Source organism: Sander vitreus, chromosome 5, assembly GCF_031162955.1.
Source record: "Sander vitreus isolate 19-12246 chromosome 5, sanVit1, whole genome shotgun sequence".
NCBI lineage: Eukaryota > Metazoa > Chordata > Actinopteri > Perciformes > Percidae > Sander > Sander vitreus.
The window spans coordinates 28317970-28344650 of record NC_135859.1 but is presented as its reverse complement, the minus strand read 5'-3'; the positions used below and the strand labels follow the sequence as shown (position 1 = coordinate 28344650).

General features: G+C 40.1%; 2 protein-coding genes across 11 annotated transcripts in view; one reads left to right on the top strand and one right to left on the bottom strand.

Moving 5' to 3' along the window:
* The window catches only part of camk2b1 (calcium/calmodulin-dependent protein kinase (CaM kinase) II beta 1), a 69029-nt gene extending 53628 nt beyond the window's left edge, over positions 1-15401 (top strand). For 4 of the 10 annotated variants that reach the window (XM_078251362.1, XM_078251360.1, XM_078251361.1 and 1 more), the window contains 6 exons: positions 2434-2478; positions 4226-4274; positions 12213-12288; positions 12373-12467; positions 12886-13119; positions 14671-15401. In XM_078251362.1, coding sequence (XP_078107488.1) covers positions 2434-2478; positions 4226-4274; positions 12213-12288; positions 12373-12467; positions 12886-13118 — 498 coding nt within the window. In that variant the 3' untranslated portion in view covers position 13119; positions 14671-15401. Of the gene's footprint in view, positions 1-2433; positions 2479-4225; positions 4275-8742; positions 9336-10490; positions 10635-11292; positions 11464-12212; positions 12289-12372; positions 12468-12885; positions 13120-14670 lie in introns of those variants that run through there. The other 6 variants (XM_078251365.1, XM_078251364.1, XM_078251363.1 and 3 more) reach the window with 3 other exon arrangements.
* A 7621-nt stretch (positions 15402-23022) lies between these two features.
* Positions 23023-26670, bottom strand: LOC144518585 (retinol dehydrogenase 14). Its single transcript, XM_078251370.1, has 4 exons — positions 26261-26670; positions 25677-25919; positions 24431-24733; positions 23023-23469 (listed from the first exon to the last, which is right to left on the bottom strand). Exons 1-4 carry the CDS (start codon positions 26379-26381, stop codon positions 23210-23212), a joined length of 927 nt encoding a protein of 308 aa, XP_078107496.1. The 5' UTR covers positions 26382-26670; the 3' UTR covers positions 23023-23209.
* Positions 26671-26681: the final 11 nt, after the last annotated feature.

Below are 26681 nucleotides of genomic sequence, written 5' to 3'. Positions count from 1 at the left end.
TTTTTAAAAAAGTAAAAATTTGGGCCATGTAAAGCCATTTTTGTAAACATTTTAAAGCAGATAATGGTTTTATTGGAAACTTACCAATTTGTAAAGATTATTTTTTTATGAAATTGAATCATTTCAATTGTATTGCAGCAGTGAGCTACATTTGCAAGGCTGTAAGAGCATAATGTTTCTCACACTATTTTCTATGTCCAGGCCAGTAGCTCAATTATAAATCGCTGGCAACCAAGTCCTAGATGCCGCACTAATGATCTCACCAATTTAGACATTGTAACACAGCTGAGGACTTAGGCAAGTTTGGGTTTGCTCCTTGGAACTCCTACACACTAAATAAAGCTTGGTCACAGTGGCTTTACAAAGCTCCATCTAAGCACATAATGATAATATATTACAGATTCTATGCGTTAGTCAGTGGGTCACTAACTCATTTAACTCAGTGGTAACCTTAGTGGGTTGGGTATTACCTGCTGATGGTGGATATCACTAGCTTGGCCTTAGCGCCACCTGCTTTAAGTCTTTTCTTCAGAGAAGCTAAATTGGCAGGTGTGTGTGTGTTGGCCCCAGTCCTCTCTGCACAGGTGCAGACATACTATCGAAAGCGCTTGATGGGAAGTTTATGTGCTTAAAGGGGCTGTACATTAATATAGCAACTAAAAACTATTTGCTATGTAAAGATTTAGTGGAGTAATTGCATCCTGAGCAGAGAATGAAGTCACACTCCCTCTGTGTGTGTCGTATACCTCCAAGCTTCTCTGTTCTTTGTTTTGATAGCCGGTCCGGCAGCGGCTGCATGTTAGTGCCTTGTGCTGACAAAGCGTCAGTATTTGACGAGTTGGGGAACGGTCTGTGAGAGCCATGTGGAGGCAATCCCTAACCATTTTTTTCTGAATATCGAGTACAGTGTGTGCATGGAGCAGAAGCACCACTATGGAGCAGAAGCGGGGGGGTTCTGATCTTTGTAGGGAATAGAGAGTGGAAGGGCGCCTGGTATCTCAATGCTGTTGCTAGGGACTTGAGCTAGTTACTGTTTAGCTATTTGGTACATTAACTCCTTCTTTACAGAGCTGCCAGGTCATGGAGAGACACTGTACATGACCTTAATGTTCTGATCTGGAAGCAGTTTGGTGTAGTCATAAGGATCTTAAATGTACACATGTACTTAAATATATGTGTGGCTTGGCTCTATTTACATAACACAAGACTAAAGAAATAATTTGATTTATCTGAGCCAGTAGAAGAGCAGTCAGTGCTGATGTGTAGCGGTCTGCCCCTTCCCCTTCAGATGATGTAACACCATCCTTCGCCCCCTTCTTCTAATCTGCAAACCCCAGTTACTTTGTTCTTACTCATCATCATGTCCCAAGTTGCCACCGGTGCCTGTTGCCCTGGGTGATGGTTTCCCTGACAACATCACCATCACCAGGGATAAAGCTGATGATTGGTCATCACAGAGGTGTCACTTCCTTTTTGGGGGGGGCACACCTCCGTGTTGACCGATTAGGAGCCACTAATTGTGCAAAACATGTAACAATCATAGCAGAAATTTGTGAAGACATTTGATTGCAGAAACTGCGATTTAAGATGCAATAAGGTAAACTAAGTGAAAGTGATAGCTTTGTGTAAGAAGCGGGAAGATGTGGTTGGTAGCAGAAGATATAACTAGTAGAAACTTTTTTGGTGAATCTTGTAGAGTGACCGAGCCAATTCTGACAGGAAAAACTGCAATTTCAGACAGAATTTCTTTTAGAAAAGGATCCTGAAATGTTGCCAGTATCTGCCCGGCAGTGGGAGCTTCTTATTTTGAGACGTGTGTGTGAAGGAACAGAATGATCTATTTTCCAGTGTCTTGTAGGATGTTCAGGCTAGTTTTAATCTGTCAGAGCTCATTTATATTGTAAGAGCTGGCTGATTTTCTTCAGTTTGGTTTACAATTCTCTTGATTCTGTACATATTTGCATCATGTAGGGCATTGAAGGCTGTTTAGAATTAAGCATGCACAACAGGGCAGTGCAGAAATAAAAAGTACTCATGTTCAGCATAACCCTGGATAAGTTAAGGTCTTAATGCTGTCCCTTTCCTTAGGCTGTGTAGTGTGTGTGTGTGAGTGAGTGAAATTGTTAGTTCAGATGTGCTCATCGCAGACACTTTCAATACGGTCTCTGACTCCAAATTACGGTTTTCAGTTCATCCACCCACTGTCTTTGAAGGATTCTTCCCTCTCTCCTTTGTTAACCTTAACTTTCTCTTCATCCAACATTCATATCACTGTCTTTTTTTCCTCGTTTTGTCTTTTCTTTTGCACTTAATCCATTTCTATCTACTTTTATGTCCCAATCTTTTCTTTCTTTCCCTCCCTCTTTCTCCCCCTTTCCTTTCTCTCATTTATTCCACGTTCCTCCATCTCCCCTCCTCCTCCTTTTCCTCCAGGAACCTCAGACAACAGTCATCCATAATCCAATGGACGGGACAAAGGTATACATATGTCATTTCCCAGTCCTGACCTACTCTTTATCCTCTTTGTTATTCTCCTCCTCTTCCTCATCTTCTCCTGCCCTTTGATCCCTATTTTCATTATGCATCTCTGTGACCGCACCATGGCATTGGTTTAGTGTGTGTGTGTGTTTGTGTGTTGTTTTTTGCTGAGCTGTAATGCACACAGCTAAAAGGGAACACTATCATAACTTTGTTCCAAAGCCACATCCAGATTTTGCATTACAATAGTGACAATTTCATTAGATTTTGGGTCAGAGGGAAGTGCATAGCTTTGAATTATGTACAACAGCAAGTTTCAGAAAGTCAAAGAGGCTATATGGGAAGGCACTAAAAGTACTTCATTTTGCAGTTTTTGTTATCACACCAGGCTAGTTTAAATTAGCTTACTTGAAATCTAGAACTCTTGCTTGCTTGGTTTGGTCCGTATGGACATGTTATGATGACCATAATGCCAACTTTGTACAGGAAATTACCCAAAACATGAGGCTTTATGAGTAACGCTAGCGGTCTGTGATGCTTGGACATCCTGGTATTGTAAAATGAACAGAGGGCAAACCTAGAGTCCATATAAAATATGTGATATGCTTTAATATATGAGCTGATAAATGGATGTAGCATTTACATTAGTAAGGGTTAATTACAGCAAAGTGCACAAATAAGTATCATATTTACGTAGATTACATTTTACAAGCCTTATATTGCCTGTAATGGGGCGGGATGAAACAAAATGAATAAGAAACTAAATGTCTAAAGGAAACTTCTCTATGATTCAGACCAAAGAAAACATTCTGTAGGTGTGATGATCACACTTATATTTCTAATATGTGAGGATGCTTGCCACAGCTGTCTCAAACACACAAAACCGCTTTTCTTTTCAGTTCTTCCTTTCTTCAGGTCACCAGCTGCTCTTTAGAAGGCTATAAAACCACTTTTATTGCTTTGTGCTCGTGATGCTGTTCGTGCACGTGTGTACTTCTAATGAGGTCGCCAGGTCTCTCAACTCTCCTCTACATGCAGGGGAATTTAGGCCCATTTAATCTAATTGGAAATCAGAAGCTAACTTCTCCTCTGGCGAACGCTAGATGGATAGATTGCAAGATCTGAAGCCGTGCTTAAGATGGCAACTAATTGCCCTATCAGAATCCCATCTGCCTGCTTCCATTGTTGAAATAGATGGATGGAACACATTCCATTGAGTTTCTGTCAGTTTCAGCAAGAGACGAGAGCACTCTGTGGTGGAAAGACGTCACTTGTCCACATGGTGTGATGCGCGCGCACACACACACACACACACACACACACACACACACAGCTCAACTTAGAGTAGAAGAGGTTTCAGGCCAAGGGTAAAAAAAGTAAAAATGAAATGACAGTTGACACAGTGGCATATTGGGCTACTGGGCTGATGGGTTTGCTTGCATGGTTTGACTTAAGAGGTTGGATGGTTGTGGCACACATTAATATATTAACAGCGTTGAACAAAATTGAGATTTTGTCCTTGTTTGGTATCGGTTTATGAATTGGACTTGCATTAATTGGTCTTGGTATATTTGCTGCTCTTGTAATCAGTTTTGTTTTTGTGAAGATTTGATATGAGAACATATGAAAATGCCCCCTGCTGGCCTGTGTGTTACCACTCATGTGATGTGTGTCTTCATGTGTATTCAGCACAGATGTGTGCGCTATTATAATTGATTCAAACTGGCTGTTTATCTCTGATCTTCAGGAATCATCAGACAGCAGCAACACCACTGTGGAGGATGAAGATGTGAAAGGTAAGAGATACAAGAGATAACACCATGACAAATTCCAAAGCTCAAAAAAGTCAAATATTGAACTGTTTGCTGAAGGTCCGAATGCTTCTGAGAACTTGACACATTTTGGATCACCACTTGACATTTCTGCTGTATTGATGCGATTTGTTTTTTGCTGCAGCTAGTCAGGGAACAACCAGTGTAACTGCAGAACTGAACTATGAGGTGCTTCTCATGATCATAAATATCACACGTGGCAGACAATAGACCAATAGAAGCATTAATAAGTGTGACAATCCCCAGATAGCACGCTCAACCAGAAAGTAGAGATTTGGTTGACTGCCTTTCAGTTGGGCTTGTTAAGTTGTCAGATTTGTAATGGTGAATTGTGACAAGCTCCGCTATCACCCTTAAGTTACACGTGTAAATGGATTTTTAAATTCTCGCAGTAAAAGCTGTTACTGACATAATTGTTGTACCTGAGTAAGCCTGTCTTTCTGAAATTGGGCACAGTTAATTTTTAAGATGGCACACAAAAAGTCCTCTTACAACCAGTGCTCTGCTTTGCATGGGCTTTTTGTTTATTAGACGGCAGTATCACGAGACTCAGGGTGTTAATGCATTTTGATGCCAACTGTTAAACTCTCTTTTGGGACTGGCTTTGTCTTCATAGCGGCTTATTAGAGGATTTTTTTTTTCTCTGTCTCTGAGATGTTTTATTTTCTGACAGTGAACATTTGTGTCAACGTTTTTGTTTTGTTTTTTACCATTTTTAAAAGCTTACAGGTCTAACGGGATCACAAAATGGCTTAATGACTTTTTTTTGTTTTTTATTCAGTTACTGTGTGAACATTAAAAATATATATTTTAATCATGTATTACTGTTAGTTTGAAAATAAGAGTAATACGTACATGGATTGTGTAAATGTGTCTCTAAGATAGTCAGCCTGCTGATAGCTGACCTCTTATTGAACCCTCATGGAGCCTGGCTGTAGGTAGATGCTAGATTGCACCAGATACATGTGTCGACGTCAAAGAGCATACTGTGCAGGCATCAACACTTAAGCTTCCCGTCCACCATTGCAATGGAAGACTAACTAGTCACTGAATCCCCAATAAAGGCTTCTAAACCAAAAACTAAACTGGACATGTTTCAGAAGCAATGCGACCTGGAATTGGGGAGAAAGTAACATCGGCAACCAAGATTACAGGTTTCCCTGATGTTAGCATGTAGACAGCATGTAGACCAAGGTTGTTTGTAAAATATTAATGTCTGTTGAATGATGTTGAAGCTTATTGGATACAGTCTGTGGTTGAAGCCTAAGTGTTGACCCCTGCACAGTATGGCCGTGTTGACATCGACACATGTATCGGGTGCGATCTAGCATCGACCCTGGCTGTAATGCCTCTATCTGAAGAGGTGTGTGCATATTTGGGTGAGGGGAGGGGGTGCTGTGAAATGTAAGAGGCATTGTAATGCTGTTGGGGTTTGGCTGTCTCAAAAGTGTTGGCGTTAGGCTGAAAATGTAATACTGAGAAACACACACCTCTGAAATACCAACATGCCTGTGTGGGGTGTCAGCTTGCAGAGTTGTGTACTTTGTGTATAAGTTGCTTGTGCCTGGAATTGTGAAATGAACAATGTCTTAGTGGTGCATATCACACATATCAGCCAATAACTTTACAAAGTGTGTGTGTGATGTGCGACATTGTGTGTGCGCTTCTGCTTATCTATACCAACACACTCAAACACCCCTGTTCTCTACCTCCAAGCTGAGTACAATGCACCTAAATCGGGTCATGAATGTATCATTTCAGTGCCAGGAATACAGAACAGAATGTGCGCTTCCATCTCCTCCTCCTGCTCCCTGTAGAGGCTTTACTGCTATGTCACATATTCCCTAGCAACCATGGAAGAGCCATCATGTAGGTCTGCAAGAGAAATGCACCATGTTGGAAAGCGTACAACAGTTATCGATAGTACTCGAGTAGAAGTACTCTTATTTTACTGGTATTGTGCTCATTTTAAAAGCAGAAGTTCTATTTTGAAAGTATAGAGAAATTGGAAATTACGGTAAATATGAGACTATAAAGTAAACATGACTTTAGAGAAAGTCCCAAGTACACACTGAATCTACCCAATTCCAGTATCGGAATATATAATATATATAAATGTATTCCATCACTTTCACCCTTGGCATCAGGTGTTGTGAGTATAATGACAGCATAGGACTTTTGTGCTCAGATTATGCTCATTTTCAGTTTCATACTTGTATTTAGAGGTTGTACCAGAATAGGTTTTATGTGGTTTCATTTTCAAAAAACACCATATTTTTGTTGTACTGCACATTACTGCAGCTCTGTTTTAGCTAAAAAGTGAGGCATCACACTTCTGTTTCATCTTTGTTGGGAGTGACACATGCGCAGTAGCTAGGTCAGCACAGCTAGCTTGTCAGTTGCAGAGTATGACGGCATACCACGCTAGCAGCTAGGCGAGCATTATAACGTATAACCAGTGTTTCCACACATCATTAGCTGTCTTTAGCACCAAAGAGCACAAAAGAAACATTTAACCTTCAGCTTCATTCGTATATAGATACATAAGTAAAGCAAGGTAACAGCTTCAGTGGCTCATTCAACAATTTATGAGGGGATGTTGTCATAACTCTTTGTCAAAATTGTATTTTTGCAAAATGAAAGTTGTTACATTTTTTCCCTCACTTTTAAAATATTGAGACATTACTATGTACCAACTAATTATGAAACGCCTTGTCATTGACAGCATAGCAACACTATTCTGAAGTCATTCATTAGGGTAGCGGGGACTGGTCCATGTACTGAATATGTATATTGTGCATTAGCCTGTAAAATATGTAATTCAGTTAACATGCCTTCTGAATGAAAGTGTTGTAACATATCAGATTCATGAAAGTTCACCCTGTTGCTCATTTCAAATTAATTATTAAAACTACCCTTGGTGTGGAAGTAGGGTAGCTCGAAGGAGCATTGCATCACTTGAAAATCCTTTATACACCCCAGGGCTCTACTGTAATTTCCCTGTACACACAGTGAAAGTTATGCTCCCCCCTACCCATTTCCTTCCCTTCAAAGGTCCAAAATTGGAGCCCTAGCACCCCACCCCTCTGGCAGGAGAGGGCAAGGGCACCTTGGGAGGGCTGTTGGGGCTAAAGGAGGGAGGTGTCTAAATTTAGCCCTGGTGGCAGGAAACGGAGACGGAGTGCCCAGAGTGGGGTTAAAAACACACCGCCCTGCTAGCGCCACCCTTGGATAGCATTAGGCTCACACAGCAGTTTTAAGACTTAAGATACGAACCTGCAGCCGGTTAGCGCCAGAGAAAACTACAAGAGCCAGGTGAGTGTGGGAGGAAGGGGATGGTTCGTGGGATAATTTCTGTTATGTTGGCCTTTGTAGGATCTTGTTAGGGTTAGACAGCTCGACAGCTGGTTTGTAACCCAACACCTGTGGTGGCTCTTGGAGCATCTGAACACATATCTTTTTTAGTACTCTCAATGCTTTTATAGTAAAGAATATGTTACAGAGAGTTTTCTAAGGGCTGCTAGTCGTTAATCTACAGTCTCACTGTGTAGGTGATAATTCTTTTACATCTGTTATGAGTTGTAGGATGACATGCTGTTAACTTGCTATGCCTGACGTTACTCTATTTTTGTGACATTTGTGGAATTAAGTGCTAATTGATGGGATGTTTCTGCTTTGGACTTTCTAGCAATCACTTGTCAGTCAAGCAGTGTGGGCTGTACTGTGATGGTGTTTTTTCTTTGGATTTCCTGTTGATTATGTTTGGTTTCTTAGAGTAGGATAATGCACATTTATTGATGCAGATGTTGTGGATTGTTTGTGTTGGTCTGTGAATTTTGTGGTACTGTTGAAACAAAACTCAACAAACAACAATCTGTTTCCTCTCCTGCCCAGTCTCGTGCCATCTTTTTTTTTCCCTGCAGGGACTCTTTATTCCCCTCTAGTTGTCAATGAGTGTTCTTGTGTTGCATTTCCCTCTGTGCCAACTGAATAAACGGACGAGTGGTAATGAGTAAAATCCGACTCTCTCACAGCCATCACCGTTGTTGTCGTCATCCAATCTCTGCTCACTGGCAAGACTTTTATTAGAGCCTCAGTAAAACCTCACATGCAGCAGCAGCGGTAAATCCTGATGTAATGGAGCCATTAACTGGGATAATGAGGAAAATATTTGTTTTTTTTCTTTTTCAATGAGATCTGGTGACGGAGGTCTATCGGTGAAAAGTAGCCATCATTTCTCAGAGCGGGAAAAGGTTGATTGGGTTTATCTTGTATTTATCTGCCCCCACCATGTCATCTCACACTATCATTCGTCACTGCGACATTTCTTTTGTTTTTTGTGTGCAATATGTGCGGCTGGATTTCTTCTCTCATCTCTATCGTGTGTGTGTGTGTGTGTGTGTGTGTGTGTGTGTGTGTGCGTGCATATCAGGAAAGAGCTTAGACAACAGCTCGCTTAAGGCGCAGTCCAGCACAAGCTCCCAGCCAGATAGCTCTCAGGGCTCCTCAGCTGCTGTGTACTGTAAGTCAGCATGGCCCGCCAAATGCAGCCTGTAACACACACATGCATATGCTCCAGCAATTCACCTTGACAAAATCCTTCCTTGTGTGTTATCCATTCAGCGTCCCTGCATGTATTAAAAGCATACATCTGCTGCCATTTGGCACCACTAAATCCCTCTTTTACTGTACCCTGACTGTATTCCTCAATTAGAGTCTTGTAACTCAGCACCATTCCCACGTCTTACTATCAGACAGTCTAAAACATTAAATAACATAAATAGTCAAAACAAGCCATTCTCTGAAAAACAGTGAGATGCTTTGTAGTATTTCTACTCCTCCACTATATCCTCCTGTTCCGCCCACGCCAAGTGTGTAGAATATCTCGTTGTCTCCTTCCCATGGACGTACGTAGAATGGCAACACAAGACTGCTTCATTACAATCTATGTTTTATCATTGTTTTTCAGACATTTCTAAGCATTGTCTTTTATGCTCCCTTCTTTGTCATTGAGAGCTCTAATGATACATCCAGTGCTACAATTGCACAGTAAATGAGACTTCATTCATTGCTGTTAAAGGCCGGGTTGGTAACTATTTCCAATACACACTTATATATTATATATACAGTGGTGCTCATACGTTTATGAACCCATCCTAAAGTTAAAGACTAAAAAGAGGAATAAAATAATCACCTTTTGGAAATTGATCTTAAAGCCTTAATTAAAAAAGGCAAAAATCCAACCTTTGAGAACACCAATTTTCTTTGTGAATGAATAATGTATCGTAAATAAATAAATGTTCTTCCTTAAAATACAGGGGGCATAAGTAATTACACCTCTGTGTTAAATTCCCATAGAGGCAGGCAGGTTTTTATTTTTAAAGGCCAGTTATTTCATGGATCCAGGATACTATGCATCCTGATAAAGTTCCCTTGGCCTTTGGAATTAAAATGGCCCCACATCATCACATCCCCTTCACCATACCTAGAGATTGGCATGGGGTACTTTCCATAAAATCATCTCTCAATGCAAATCAAACCAGCTATTAGGCTAACTGAAATAAAACCATATGTGATGATGTGGGGCTATTTTAATTCCAAAGGCCGAGGGAACTTTATCAGGATGCATAGTATCCTGGATCCATGAAATAACTGCCCTTTAAAAATAGAAACCTGCCTGCCTCTATGGGAATTTAACATAGGGGTGTACTTACTTATGTCCCCTGTATTTTTTATTTTATTTATTTATTCATGATAAATTATTCATTCACAAAGAAAATTGGTGTCCTTAAAGGTTGGATTTTTCCTCATTTTTTTTTAATTAAGGCATTAAGATCAATTTCCAAAAGATGATTTTTTTTATTCCTCTTTTTAGTCAACTTCAGCATGGGTTCATAAACTTATGAGCACCACTGTATTGTTTGAGATAGATAGACAGACATCTATCTATCTATCTATCTATCTATCTATCTATCGCTACTTTCAAATCTTGCTAGCTTTTCCACATTACCAACCCTGCCTTTAATGCTAGATATACCTCCACCATTTTTTCTTGGTTGGCTGAGTTGCCGGTTTGTCTTAGTGCTCTCCAGGACAAAGTTTGTTCATTCAGGCCACAATATGGTCAACCTTCCATTTCAGTGCACTGTCTCCCATGTTCCTCCCTTCCTACTTCCTAAGCTGCCACAAAGTTTGCTGACCTGCTGGGCTCAGTGCGTAGGGGCTCAGGGCCCACATCCGACGGGGAAGGGAGACTCAGCACTCCACCTCCTTCTGCCCTCTCCGCCCCCTCCCCTCCACACACCCCTGTTGTCCCCATGCAGAGTAAGTAGAAAAGAGCTAGAACAGGGAGTGTATAGTAAAGGACCTCTGGAAGAGAAATAAGTGGCCATGAGACTTTTATTTGTCTATTTTCGAAAGAAAAAAAGAGTAAAGCAGCTTATTTCCAAGCTCTAGTTATTTTATTGACACAAAAGGATGAAACATTTGGGTCCAAACAGTATATAGTAAGATATACCAATGTAAACTTAATAGTTTTTATTAATTTCCTTAAGTCTTCACTACATATATTACATGAGTCCAGACAGACATGGATGTAAACTGCAACTTGTCTGGTTGGCGGAAGCATACAACTGCAAGTCGGTAATTCTAGTTTAAATTATTTATATTTGAAGTAGAATTAGACATTTAGTAATAAATGTATGCAAATAAAGGGCTTCAGATAAATGAAAGGTATGATACTGCAGGTTTAATAAAAAATTCCACATAAAACCAGAACTGAGTGCTGAATTTTCCTGTGTTGAGTATGTAGTGCAAAACAAAGTAGTTTTTATTTTATTAGTAAGATTGCAGACACACTGGTTTACTTATTGTGACCACAAAATTCCTGAAGGAATTTACTTATTTCTTTATTATCTAATCTGTTCTTTTGCGTTCCTCCATCCATCCATCCATCCATCCATCCTGCCTGGACGGCACTCAGTGTCTCGGCTCACAGACTTGGTAAGCAGTGTTCGCAGGGTGCCGGCGGCCCCTGCACCCGAGGTTGACGCTGCTCCGGTACCTAGCGCCAGGCCCACCCCTCCACCTGCACACACCACCTCCCCACCTCCCCCTCACTCCCCCTCCAGCCTTTCCCTGTCTTCCTCCCAGAGTGAGTACCGAGCATGTTCCACCCTGACCCTACGCATATTAGCCAATCACGGGGCCTAATGAAATTACATTTCCTCGCAGGCTTGTGCGTGAGCAAGCGTATTTAACAGTCAGTGTGTTCTGCTTTTGGTAAACCGGTACATCAAGTAAAGTACATTGTCGTAAACTGCTCCTTTGTCAGCCAAGTTGGAAATTGAACCATCTGGATGTGTGTGCTTTTTTTTCTTCTGAGCCTAATTAACTTCCTTCCGTCTGCCATGGAAAGTACTGCTGATACTATGCATCGTTTGGTTGCTTTTGAATAGTTGTGATGCCTTTAAATACACAGGTGACCTTGCTTGCGGTAATATAAGGAAATTCCTTGTGTGTGTGTTGGTAGTAGTGTTTTTGACAGTCGTTCAGGATCACAAGGGTCTCTATTGTATGTGTGTGGATGTTTGTATTTTCTTTGAAATTCATTCCCAAACTAATTCTAGAGTGAATTAACTGCTATGGTGTCAATGTTTGTTGTATAGAATCCACCCTGAGCACAATTACAGCTATTTCACTATACATTTATCAACTCATTATAGACGACAAAAGTTTTTCACAAATAAGTTTCTCAGGGAGTATGGATGTATGTTGGGGTTCTAACTTGCCTGTGCATCTGTGTTACGTGAAAATTAAAATGAATAAAAAAACAACTGCTCTCCATCTGTCCAAATGTTGCGATTACCTCTGATTAACCTCTGTGCCTCCTATCCTCGGCAGTACGCAAACAAGAAATTATCAAGATCACTGAGCAGCTGATAGAGGCAATCAACAATGGAGACTTTGAGGCTTACGCGTGAGTCTGTGTTTTTTGTGTTCAAATGCATAGTTTAAAATGAATGTTTGTCTTTATAAACATGTCCTGCTCTTTCCTCTTCAGTAAGATCTGCGACCCTGGACTGACTTCATTTGAGCCGGAGGCGCTCGGCAACCTGGTAGAGGGGATGGACTTCCACAGATTCTACTTTGAGAACCGTAAGATTAATAGATGTATTGCTATTTTTTGCATGTTTATTTCCTATAATTGTTTCTTTTTGTTTAATCTTCTTGATCTTAACTTTTAGTGTAACCATACACGTCGGGTTTGTTTGAATCACAAAATGTGGCTCAAAAAGAGAAATGTGGTCAGTCTTCTCTCATTTAGCGGCTGTACATTTTTCACAGGAAGTGACAAATGAAAAATGAAAGCAAAGAAATCTAACAAAAGCTCCATCTTGAAAAAGCTAGATTTGCCAACGATATTCCACAGCAACTCCCAACTCCACAGAGACTGAGATGATTAGTGTTACATTTACACATCACATTACACACTTTGTTGAAAATGTCCTCAAAATCCAAACCTTGCTGTTTTTTTTTTTTTCTTCTCCTGACATTGTTCTTGTCATCTTTTCAGTTCTGGCTAAGAACAGCAAGCCCATCCACACCACCATCCTGAACCCCCACGTCCACCTGATTGGCGAGGATGCGGCCTGCATCGCATACATCCGCCTGACTCAGTTTGTTGACAACCAGGGTCGGCCACGGTCCAGCCAGTCGGAGGAAACTCGCGTCTGGCATCGCAGAGACAGCAAGTGGCAGAACATCCACTTCCACTGCTCAGGGGCACCAGCTGCACCACTCCAGTGAGGTATGGACTACAGAAAACCTGACAGCAGAAGGTGTTCATGAAGTTCAAAGTTTAGACATCTACCTACTAGAACCTCTATAGCATTTGTTTAATGTATATTTAAAAAAAAGTGTAAAATGAAGTTTTAGAGGTGCCTGTCTGCAGATTTTGTTACCTTTGGACTAGTCTTGCTCTGCCATACCCTCCTCCAAAGCACGCTGAAGGAAGGTCTTGCTACTCCACATAGCTTTCGGGGCATGGGAGGAAAACGTGCTCTGGTTTAATGGCATTTCTTTAAACCAATCAGAATCGTCATGGGTGGTGCTAAACTCCGCACTGAGCCGCTGCAAAGACGCATGCGAGAGAACTCAGATTGGACAGATAGTCTAGCTAGCTGTCTGTATTCACCCTGCGGAGATCTGAGGAGCAGTTAACCAGTCCTCATAAATCCACCGAATTTAAAATTCCAACACAAAGAAAGCGGAAGAAAAACAGAAAATACATGCATCCAGTCCTCTAATCCTCTAATCCTCTAGTCCTCAATCCTCTAATCCAGGGGTTCGAGGATTGAGAACAAACTTATTTTCACTAAGGGCCACACTGGAAAAGAGAATCCCATCAAGGGCCAGCCATGTAGAGTTAAAGGTGCAGTAGGTAAGACTTATAAAACTAACTTTCTGTCATATTTGCTGAAACTGACCCTATGTTCGAGTAGAACTACAGAGCAGGTAATTTAAAAAAAAATCAGGCTCCTCTGGCTCCACCTACAGCCTGTAGTGTGATTTGCAAAAATCCGGCAGCTCCCTGTTCAGATGCACCAATCAAGGCCAGGGGGGGGGGTATCTAACTGCGTGTGAATCTCTGCTCATGCATACGCATTAATTTTCCCTTGTGGGAGAGGGGCTTAGGAGACCGTATTGGGCTTTAGCAGAAAGGGGGGAGGGACTGAGAAGTTGTTGATGTTTAAAGTTTTTGGCTAAGTCCTGGATCTTCACAATCCTACATACAGCACCTTTAATTGACATGCATACATTGTAAAAACGTTTTTGTCACTTTTATTTTTTTTTATTGTCGGTTTTTACATCGTTTTGTTGCTTTTTTTGTCACTCTTTTTGACTGTTGCACTTCAGTCGACATAAAACGCTAAAAAGTCAGCAAAGAGTTCCTTCAGACTCCCATCAGAGTTTAGCTAATCAAGCAAAACAAAGATTACATTTTTTACAGCCTTAATTTCTCAGCCTGAATATGAAAACTGTCTCAAAGTCGGTAAATCTGCCAAATTCTGGTTTGAGAGTCGTGTAATTGGAGTTTGAAAAACACTTTCCCGTCTATTTAGTTTGGCGCACAACTTGCCAAAATGTATTGTGAACCTAAAATTGATATGTGGGCCGAATCAAAATTTGCAGGGGGGCGCATTTTGCCTGTGGTCCTTGAGTTTGACACGTGCTCTAATCTAACTTTAATCAAAAAAACGAATAGGCCTATTTCCCCAAATGTCGAGTGGGCTGCGCCTGCGCTGATCTCAGTCACACTTTCATTGACATATTTATTTTACACTGTTTTCTTTTTCAGGTTGAATGCCGTAGTTTTGTCTGTCAGGAGTGCTCTGCTGGAGAGAGGAGGAGGAGGAGGGAAGGGATGAAAGAACAAGTCCATCTTCGGTTTGGGGATGGGCCCTTCAACAACAAACCCTCCCTCACTGGACGCCCAGCCTCAACCCCCCCAGCATGCATCTCTTCTTTTACTACTACTGCCCACTCGTCTGTCACCTGCCCTACAACATCTTCTGCCAAGTATCAAACAAACAGCTTTACATCCTTCACCCCTCTGGTTTCCTCTTCTTCCCTCCAGCACACTGGGTGGGGGGGTGGGGTGTTTCAGCACTCGGTGTGATTCCTTCTTCCTGTGGTCTCTCCGCGTTTCCCTTGTGACATAAACACTGCACTGGAAATACAGTATGTAAAGTTTTAAGTAAAATGTATTATCATGACTATATTATTACCATTATGATGATTATTATTATTATTATTACACATTTGCAATTGTATATGTAATTTGTATAATTCGAAATACTCAATGCCAGTGGTTACTAGAGTTGAAAGAAATCTCTTTTTGTTTTTCTCTTTATCTTTTTAAGAAAGCATGTTTTTCCCCCAATAATAACAGTGACTGTTTTGTATTGTGGCTATTTAAGTGGAAAATTATATTGGCCGTTTTTTGTAATTTGCTTCTTGTATGTGAGCTATAATTCTGCACCCAATTTCATGGTCAACATGTTTTAGTTTGTTAGTTTTTCCGGATTCCTTTTTGAAAGCGGTGTGTCTGATGGTGTCGTGTGAATGTAGAGATTGAGAGAGTGTGTGTGTGTGAGAGAGAGAGAGTGTGGACGGTTATTTAAACCAGTTTGTTCTAGTCCAAACATGATGACTACAGTTTAAGGAACCTGTTGCTTTTCCCTTGCTGCAACAGCGGGAGAAAGGGTTAGCTGAGCTCAGTGTCTTCCTGCCTCAAACTGAACGTTTCACACTTACAAAACAGCGTGCAACAAGAGTTTTATCATGAACTTACTTTTCCATCTTCATGGATAATACTATAATGGTAGAATGCCCTGCACTTTTGCATCCTGAATGGTGAGCTCTAAAAACTTTAGACGGAAAAAAACTTGTTAGTGACAATGTTCCTTGATTTGTATTGCTGCCACCATTGACAAATGTTTCTCATTACAAGGAGAACATTTTCTTAATATAACAAGATACCTTATTTTGTTTTAACAAGAAACTATACATTATAATAACACATCTACCTTTCACATCACAAAAGAAGTTGGTGTGTTAAATAAGAAATTATGGAGAGGTTCATAGGCTAACAAGCCATAACCTGCCGTTAGCATTCCATTGACTGCCATTCATTTTGACAGCGGATAACTTTACATCTGAAGCGTTTAAAGACTCCATTTGTCCATTGTTTATTTCTAAAGAAACGCAACAATGTATAAAAGGCTCCATTACCTTGTATCTCACGTTATGTCTCCGTAGCAGACGTTTTTGTAAAAATAGGCTAACGATTGTGTCATAACCACGCGACTTTGTCGCATAGTCGACAAATTACCATACAGTCAGGAGAAGCTCGCAGGCAGTTTTGACTTACATTAACTGTTTAAGTTTAATTTCTAATGTTAACTAGCATTTTAGTTAGCAATAATTAGCCTGTGCCCATGTTATCTCCTTACATATACCTACGCTCGCCGTCTCTGCAAGATTGGGAATGATTGAGATTTCTCTTGGCACAGCTACCAGAAGACTTACAACTTTCAGACAGGTTGCTCACGTCACATTTACGTCGTCTCTCTCAGTTGGAGGCTGCGCAGTAACGCTCAGTGCTCACCGGAAAAGTGCTTCTAATATACTTCACCGGTCTCAGTGGAAGTCTACAGCGTTTCTGCCAGATTCTGCTTTGATTGAGCACAGACGTGTACATAGAAGCATACATTAAGAACATTATTTAAACGTGGCTATACTGAAGTAAGAACTCTTACAGGTAGCATCATTTCTCCTAAATGAAGTGGAGGGGCACGACAGGCTGCATGGACACAAATCCCAGTCCTGTTTTAAAGTGAAGTTCTAGACTAGGCTAATCTTTGACCAGAGAAACATAAACAGGTTTAACTAGACACTAAAATGTTGGAATAATGTTTCTATACAACAAACCATTTATTCAAGGCTGTCCTATTGTAAAAATACTCAAATCACAGCTATAGTTTAAGGAGAAGAATTCACCCCAATTAACTTTTGAAAAAGTGTAAGACTTAATTTTTGGAAAATGACTAAATGCCTCATTTATCTGATTATGTTAACTGCTAGGTAAAACTCATTAACGGATGTGAAAGAACAAAAATATTTTCAAAAATGTAATATTTCTTGTTAAACCAAGTTGTGATCTAATGAAAAAGGCTTCCCGTTATTATGAAATATTTTGGTGTGGTATAAGAGAAATACGCCAAACTGTAACATCAAAGTATCTTGATATAATTGCAATGTTTTTTCATGACAAGAAACTGAGCACTATTTTTTTGCTCACAGTAGCACTTCAGTTTAGCGTCGGTCCGTTTTTCCACAAGTCTGTTTTTCAGGCTATTGGTGTTAAAAAAAAAGGTGCTCCGGGGTTGGTGGCTTCTTCTGTTGCCAGGCGACAGCTGAAAACCCATTTAAAGCTCAGTGCTCTTTTCCTAAAAGTTGGGATATATTTAACTCACTAAATTCTCACTCACTAAACAGTAGGTTCTTTTTTTTTTTATTTCTTTTTTTTCAATCCAAATGACAAACAAAAGAAGTCAGTGCTCTAAAAACAGAATCCCAGAGAACGCCTGACCTTTCTCACTTCCAGAGCTATAGTGCAGAAAGGTGGTGCCACTGCCTGTTTGTTTATTCAAAGCACATACACTTATATACCCATATCTGTAATGACGAATCAAGGGTGTGTATGCTTGAATTCTCCACAAGTGAGTTTTCCGCCATACCGTGAGTTCATAAACGTCTGCAGGTAGTGAGGGGCTAGTTAGGGCTTAAGATAGTTAGGGCTTCTCTGTTCGGAGGTCTGGTTCCTCATTTCAGGGCAGTCCTTGACAGGCACAGGGTGCAATATTTGTGAGTGAGTGAAAGTATGTATGTACAGTACATCTATTGCTCTCAGTATGTATTCTTTACAAGTCAGGAGAAATATTGGAGATGTATGTTGTGAGAGATGGAAGGAGGAGGCTTTATTTCGGAGGACATTATCAGTCCCCTGCCTTCAGCCTAGGGTTTTTTTTCTTATGATTGAATCTCTTTTTTTCCTATGTATTATGTTTTTCATGTTTTATCAGCTTTTTATGATATAAAGTGCTTGTGCCAGGGGTGACGGGATTAATCCGATGGACTTTGCAGCACTGAAAACTGTTTTTGTGGGGGTTTGACTTGCGATCAGCTCCTCCGTACTTTGCTCGTCCACCATTGGCTGCCTTCACATTTGTCTCACCCCTATTGGTCAGGCCAAGATATTAAAGAGGCCAGGCAGTCAGTTTGGTGAATAGTCCTCAGGTTTCTATTTATTTTGTAAATGTATTTATTTTTTTTAGTGGAATGATTTTATGGTGTTCTTCTCTTTTTGTTTTGGTTTTGTTTTCCTGTTGTACAGCTCATGCACTTGTGCGAGTACTGTCTATTGCGGTTCAAAGGGACACCGCTCCATGTAAAACATGATTATTTTAACGGGATAGTAAACCCAATTTGCATCCTGCATGTGCTTTTCTGTAATGACCAACATGGTGTGAATTATTTTCTTTTTCTATTTTGCTTTTGCAAAGTTAGATTGAAGTTGTTTTTGACATTTTTTTTCTGTTTTATGATGTCCATCGTTTTACTTCAACTTGGGTCATTACCACTTTGCCAGAGTGGGACATTTATCACTTTAAAACTCATGATACAGGATTGAATTTTGGAGTGAACTATCCCTCCAAAGCTTTATCGCCGCTTTCTTTTTTTTGAGGTGATGAAGCTTTTTTTTCAAAGTGAACCACTGAGTTGTTGTATTATACTCGTGTCTCATCCAGTAACAGTGTTAATACCTACTTGGCCCTGTTCTAATACTAAAAGGTCAACGGTTACCCTAAGGCGTTCATGTGTGATCGTGCTAACCAGACATGACACCCCCCCTTCCCCCGCCTCCAAAAAAAAGAAGAGATAGCAGCATGTACATTGCAAAGTTGTTCTTCTTAGTGTGTTTTACTAGCCTTGAAAATCAATATAAGATTCACATATTTAGAAGAGGGAGTTCACAGTATTGCATAACTGCAACTAACTAGCAGCGTAGCTGGCATTTTGTTTTTTGCATGACAGTCAACGGGACACTTGTTTTTAGGTGTTTTCCTTTATATTTGTTTTCTCTCATTTTCTACTGAATGCTGGTATACTCGGCCTCTCCGACTGTCTATTTTCGCAGCTTTTAAAGTGCATATAACTATTTTTGTCTCGATGATCAAGATGATGTTAATGACTGTGGGACTATAAGGATGTTGACAATGGTGATGTTGATGATGTAATGAAGATTATCTTGCATGCTTTTCTGTGGCGCTCCGTGTTGTCAGTGCAGAATGGCTGCCTTTTGTACGCAGCTGAGAGAACATGAGGAGCGCTTGGTAACCATCAGCACCGAGAGTGACTGCTTCACTGAGCCTGCACGTCACTTTGAGAAACGGCACTCGAGTCCAACTGCCAGATTAGAAGCAGTTTCAAAGAGTGAATGAGCTCCAGCAGGGGGCGCAGTCACACAGAGTAAAGCACAAACAGATGGACGGCTCTTTGATGCTTCTGACGTAGCTGCACAATAAGTTGACTTTAGCGTCAATTGTAACAGGTCATCCAGTCAGAGACAGCAGTTTATCACTGTAGAATAAGAAAAAGCTTTCATTATAATTATTAATCAGGGCTGCACAATTATGACAATTGACCGTCCTGATTACAGTTTGAGGCCATGATCATGATGATACATGATGGGTTTTCCTCTGTGATTTTGGGCAACAAAAAATCATTCTCCTTTTATTCAATTACATCACAAACTGTGTCAACGCTTTAGACATTCTTAACCAATGAAATGATAAATCATGATTGTGTATGAATGATCAAAGCTGACATGATAGAAAATGATTAATTGTGCAGCCCTACATATAAACTACAATATATAAACAATAACTGTCCTCCTGTGGTCTCTTGAGGTCAGTGCGAGCTCTGCTGCCTTCCTTTAAGCTGTTTAGTCAGATGAAGCTTTACTGAGATAAACTGGAGCCACTGTGTTCACTCTGAAGCTCTGCCATCTTCTTCCTCCAGCCAGTGACTGAGTTGCACTGACAACACTGAGTTGGCTTCTCTTCGTAGGGTGTCTTTCACTCTTCTCCCATTCCCTGTGTTTCCAACCTGATTTTAATCATTTCTCTGCAGTCAGCTCTTTCTAGTTTCTCCTTTGTCTCTTTCTGTCACTTTGGGTTTCTTCTGTATAATAATATTAATCCTCTACTTCTCTGATTCTTCGGATTATTGCTCTGTTCTCTTACATGCTACACGTGTTTCTATAACTTCGAGAAAATGTGTTAAGGTGTTATCAATAAAATGATCATTTAAATAGAAAAGTGAATCAGTTTCAGTGTTTGCAAACACATCAAATTGATTTTTATTGATGCAAGTAACTCTGGACAGAAATCAAGGTTTTTGAATCCAACATAAAGTGAATCTACATTGTATGTATACAGTACGTAATGGACAGCTAACATAAACACACAGGAATAAACAGCAGCTCAGCCTTCATAAAGGTTAAATAATTGTGAAATAAATGCTGCTATAGAATCATAAATATTGTTAGAAATTAAGGTGACAACTGTCAGCAACCTTTTAATATTTAACCTCCTTTACTATTACATTAACATTCACTGTTTGGTCCATTTTGCGAAGTACAACTTAAGGTTGATGCTCATACTGGGAAAATTTGAAAATGAAATCAAATGATCAAACTTAACTAAAATGATCACATAAAATATACTCCCAAAATTTTTTTTGTAAGAATGCTGCACACACCTAACCCTGCCTACATTTCAGCTTTAGTTTTCATTCTGTGCTTTAGAAAAATATACTGTATATTATACAACAACCAAGGAATGTGTTCCATGTAATTTGCGGAGTCTTATTTCTTTAACCTGGATCTCTACATTTCCTCATTTATCATAAAATGACACAAAAGAACTAACTGTAATTGTCATTAACGGACAAAAAAACACCATTATAAAAATCTTATAAATCACTGAGACCACCGCACCCTCCCTGAACATCACAGAGAAATCTCAGTTGGACAGATTTTGATATCGGCAGTTTTAGCATCACCAGCTGCTCCAATACTGAACCATGGGAAGCGTTTCTCAGTGAAAGTGTCTCTGAGAGTGCAGATGTGAGTCTTGTCTTCAGGGTTGTTCGAAGGACACCTCCCCCTCCTGTCATAGTCCAGCTGGACTTTGATCCTCTGGAGACTCTTCTTCACTCTGACGGGCTTATCATCTCCATTCCAAACTTTTCCATCAACATGCAGTAAACACCCCATGCCATATTTTGGTGTATCATTTCCTTCCCCTTCCTTTCAGCTGACTCGTTAGGCAAACCTACAAGCCAGAAAGGATGGTCTCCCACCTCCACCTCCCAGCTGCGTTTCCCTGAGCTGAAGCCCTCAGAGCCCAGAACAGTGTCCTAGTAAGTGTGTCTCTCTGGATTGTCAGAGCAATATTTTAAGGTAGCACTGGAGACCTCAAGGCAGCACAAAGCCTGGTGCTTTTATCACACTGTGTGCTTGTGTTACTTTGCTCCTGTACTGTTTAAATACTGGGCCAATTTGTGTTGGAAATATGTAATAGTTCATATTAATGTTATTTAATGGTTGCCTTTTGCCCCAGATTGTGATTGCTGCATCAGTGTTTGACCATTTTCCAAATTTATCCTGCACCATGTTTGGCCACTGGGGGGCAGCATAAGCCAGCTAATGGTGGATTTATTCACCACTCTACCATTCTACAGGATGTGGATAGATTTTAATATTCCTTATTACATATATTCATTCATTATTTTTGTATTTCCAGATGTCTTTACACATGTTGCTGTAACTGGAATAAAGTCCTGGACAGTGTTTGTTGGAAAAGACTGACTACAGTGTCCCTCACCACGTGTATGCATTTCTAACTTTCACTAAACAGGTGAGTGGAGTTTTTCTACAAAACCAACAGAAATGGAAAGAGAGAAGATAATGGAACAAATAAAGTATTTTATTAATTAGCAATCTGTTTCCACATCTGGATTTAAATGAAGATGCTATAGTAACACAAAATAACAGGCCGCCTCTTAAGTGCTCAATAATTACATTTGTGTATTGAACATCACTGCTAAACTATATTGTTTGCACATAACGTAACTGTCAACAGGGGGGGAAAAAAATCTACTTTTGCCAAACTGAAGGAACTGAACAGTATATTTACAAAAGGTAACCAGTCACCATAAAACACAAGGAAGTCATTTTAAAATGTCAAAAGAAGTGGTGGAGAGAGAACTCACAGGACACACAGCTCTCTCTTCATCCTCACAGAACCAATAAGGGACTTCTGGATGTTTAACACACAACTTCCTCTTTCTCCTCTTCTTTTTCCGTCTCAGGTGAACCATTCTTCTGCCTCCCAGCAAAGGAGTCAGCCAGTTCCTTCAGTGCAAAGTCCACTCCTGGTTCATCTGTGGAGGACTTTGTTTTACAAATAGAACAGTTTTTTTGTTTTTAGCTTGTTCCTAGAATTTTTTCAGGCAGTTTGAACAGAAGCTGTGGCTGCAGCTCAGAGACACAGGATCACTGAAAGTCTCTGAACACACATGGCAGTTCAGGAAACTATCAAGAGCAATTTTCTCTGTTAAGTGATTTATCCTTTAACCATAAGACTCACCGAATCTCTGCCCCTTTGAATTACAGATTACAATCCAACTAATGTGTTTATAGTAGAGATAATTCGGCCTGTAATGGCGTCTCAGCTCCGTTAATGGAGAACTGAATACAGCGTTGTTAGCGGGCTCCCGGGTCATTCCTATGAAAGTTGCGAGGATGTTCTATCTGCAGTCCCGCATAGCCTACTATACACGACATACCCACCCTGACATTACTTTTTAGATTAATGTAGGTTAAAAATTTCAACCCAAACCATATTTTTTTTTAAACCTAGCCAAGTAGGCTGGTTAGTGCCTAGAAACACAATTATCGTTGGTGCGCAAGGAATCACGTGGCCTTGGCGTGTCCTTAAAGTTTCACTTTCCATACTTTTTTTCCCTTCAAATTTATCTTTAATAATTTTTTATTTCACATAAAAAAAGTTACGCAGTAAAACTTTAAGGGGTCTTTTATTTGTGCAAAACATTTCGTCTTTGAATACAGAGTAGCACATAAGAGAACAAGACATCTTTACATCTGCACTGTACACAACAAAAGTGTTAATGATAAACATAAATAAATAAAAAATGTGTACATGACCATGAATAATTCTTAAAAATCAGTTCTCCAGCCTCCACCATCAGGCCAGTTTCACCAGTCTCTCACTGGCCTCCCACAATTTCTTTGCCACACCAGCGTCTCTGGCGAAAGGACGCAGAGTAGCTGGTCGGCAGTCGACAAAGTAACCCCCGCTGGTTTTGGCAGCTTCATCTGACACTGCACAGTAGATGACAGTCTGAGCTCCAATCTCACACGGCACAAAAAACATCCACATGATCACCTGCATCAGCATCCGGAACAGGATGGAGTAATGGCACGTCCAACCACTTTGGACAAAACCTTAAACGACACACGGAAGCAGAGATATTAGGAGACATTTTTATATATATATATATATATATATATATATATATATATATATATATATATATATATATATATATATATATATATGAGAGAGAGAGAGATTCAATAATGGCTTGCAGTTCTACTGGTCTTTTTCAACGTAAAATAAAGCCACACTAGAGTGCTGCTTACTGTGCTCCATGGCTGCAACACAACAAGCACCTGGCCGCTACGGAAACCAAAACTTGCGCATGTTAAATTTGGAACCCATGATCAGATTTGAAACCAAATCCTGCAAACTATTCCAATAAAGAAAGGATTCCACTGGAATTGTAATTTTTGAAACGATTCCAAGTAGGAATCGGTTCTCATTGCCCAACCCTAGATAGGAATGTCTGTTTTTGGTTAATATTGTGAATTAAATACAATAAAACCAAGGTTTTAAGATACTATATCACATTGATGCAAACATTTCTTTAAATAAATGCAATATTGTCATAAAGAAGCCCTAAAACAACCACACAGACTGTTATAAAGAGGAAGCTACTTCAGTGTAAACAGTTATTATTATTATTATTATTATTATTATTATTATTAACAATTACATTTTAAATAGAAAATGTGTTGATTGTAAATAAATATATTTACAATATCAATATAGAAATATACAATACATGTATTGATACCTATTTAAAACGGTTTACAAAGTCCTTTAAAACAAAATGTATAGCTGTAGCTAAAGATTACTTTCTTTGATTATTTTCTTTATTTTTTTGTTCTAGAAAGTGTAAGGAAATAAAAAGATCTGTGAATTTAGCATTACATTTTGTTACATTAAATGCCTTCTACACTAACCTGTATTTTTTTTTGTAAGCTTTTTAAGCAAAGGTGGATAGGGTGCACTGCACATACAACCCAAGTTGGGCACCGCGGCATACAAAGCAACACCTCTTACCAGGGTGCACAGCATAGGAGGTCACTCCTTTCCCTTCAGTGATGCGGCCCACTTCCTGACTGAAGTAGATGTTGGCCAGCTTGCTGCGGCAGTAGGTGAAGAAGGGCAGCAGGTTGTAGTTGAGGTCCTGGAAGTCCAGTTTCTGGTATTTGTAGCTAGAACATGTGAGGGTGACCACACGGCTAGGGGCACATTCCTTCAGGCGAGGCAGAAGCAGATTGGTTAGGAGGAAGTGACCCAAGTGGTTGACGCCAAAACACATGCTGAAGCCGTCGTCCGTCCAGTCAAGGACACTGGGCATGCCTGAGGAGGGGGAAGACAAAGGTCAAAACAACGAGGTGGAGAAAGCAGAAACATGGCTTTTAGTAGGGGGGGGGGAATCTTGAAAAATTTTGCTATTTTTAAAAACGTTTTTTTTCCCCTAGACTCGATTTTATTTTTATTTTTTTACTCACCTAAATATTTTCCATTTATACAATACTGCCGAATACATCATATCTGTTTCCAGCAAAACATGTTATGTACTTCTTTACAAATGAAATAAATGTCAGACTGACTGACGTGATCTGCATTCTTTTTCAAACAATTAGTTAGAAATGTCTCTATATTGTCTCTAGAAGTGTATTATTCAACTTTTGTTTTTGTTAAAGAAGGAAAACGAGGGCGCCTGGGTAGCTCACCCTGGTAGAGCAGGCGCCCATATGTAGAGGTTTCCTCCTTGACGCAGCGGCCGCAGGTTCGACTCCGCCCTCCGGCCCTTTGCTCTGTCATTCCCCCCCCCCCCTCTCTCCCCTTTCATGTCTTCAGCTGTCCTGTATAAATAAAGGTCTAAAATGCCTAAAAAAATAATCTTAAAAAAAAAAAGGTGGAAAACAAGATCGCAATAATCAATACTATCGAATCGTAATACTTCTGGAATCGCAATGAATGAAAATCGCAATACAAATCGAATTGGCACCCATGTATCATGTGAGAATCGAATCTGGACAAAAGCATATCGTCCCAGCCCTAGCTTTTAGCTGATGTTGCTGCACAATTTGTACAGTATACAGCACACTCAATGCTTAGACCCTTGCTAACGAAAACAATCAACACATCTTTAATGCAATGTCAGCTCAATCACCTCTAACTGCTGGCCAATCTAAACTTCTAACTTATCTCTTCAAAAGGAATACCGTTTCTCTCCTTTTCTTTTGGTGATATTGTTTCATGTATCAAAAGACTTCCATGTGGTTGACACCCTCACCTGCATTATTAATCAGGACGTCAAGCCTCTTCTCTCTCTGGAGAAAGCTCTTACAGAATTCCCTCACAGAGTGAAGGTTGGCCAAATCCAGCTCCATGTAAAGGACGTTAAGGCTGTGACTCTTAAACTTGATCTCCCTCACAGCCTTCTCAGCCTTGTCCGGGTCTCTGCAAGCGATGATGACACGGGCGCCTCTCGTTGCCAAGGCAACAGCTGTCTCTTTGCCAATGCCAGAATTCCCACCTGCAAAAAATATATAGACAAAAACACTAAATTCACGTGTTGGTGCTTCAGCAACAAAACCACTATACATTGACCTGTCAAAGCAGGACTACATTATCCCAGAGAGGCTGAAGTTTCTTTAAAACATATTATAAGATTTGTATTTATTTGTGAAAATGCAATAAAGAGATATTTGACAGATTTTTTTATTTTTTTTACATGTAGACCGCATACTATACCTAGCTAGCTAGACATGTCAAATCAGGACTACATATTTACCCCAGAGAGGCAAATGATTCTTTAAAACAGTTTCGGATTTCTGAAAGCTTCTATTCTATTTGTAAAATCAAACGTTTATTTACCTGTAATAAGGACTGTTTTGCCGTCAAGTCTTTTCAGGTCGGTGCAATACCTCCTCTTTTTCATCCATTTCAATATGAAAAAAGAAACTAAAGACGCGATAATTGTGTAGAGAAAGTACATTTTCCTATATTGTATTATAAGCAGCTACAGTAACGTTACTGATGCTGCTGGCTATGTGAGCCTGGAGCTAACGTCAGCTAACGTTAGCTTGTTAACGTTGGTTGACTAAGAAAAACGTCATTATTTCTCCCCCTACTGTTCCTCCCTTCTGGTTCTTGTCCCTGTAAACGTGGTGGAGACGATCCAGGACGAATTAAAGAAAACCGAAGACAGTTGTTTCATTCAATTTGACTATCTCCCTTCCATTCATTCTGAGTCCCTTTTACAGGGGTTCCGTGGGATACGAGTGATGTGCGCTGC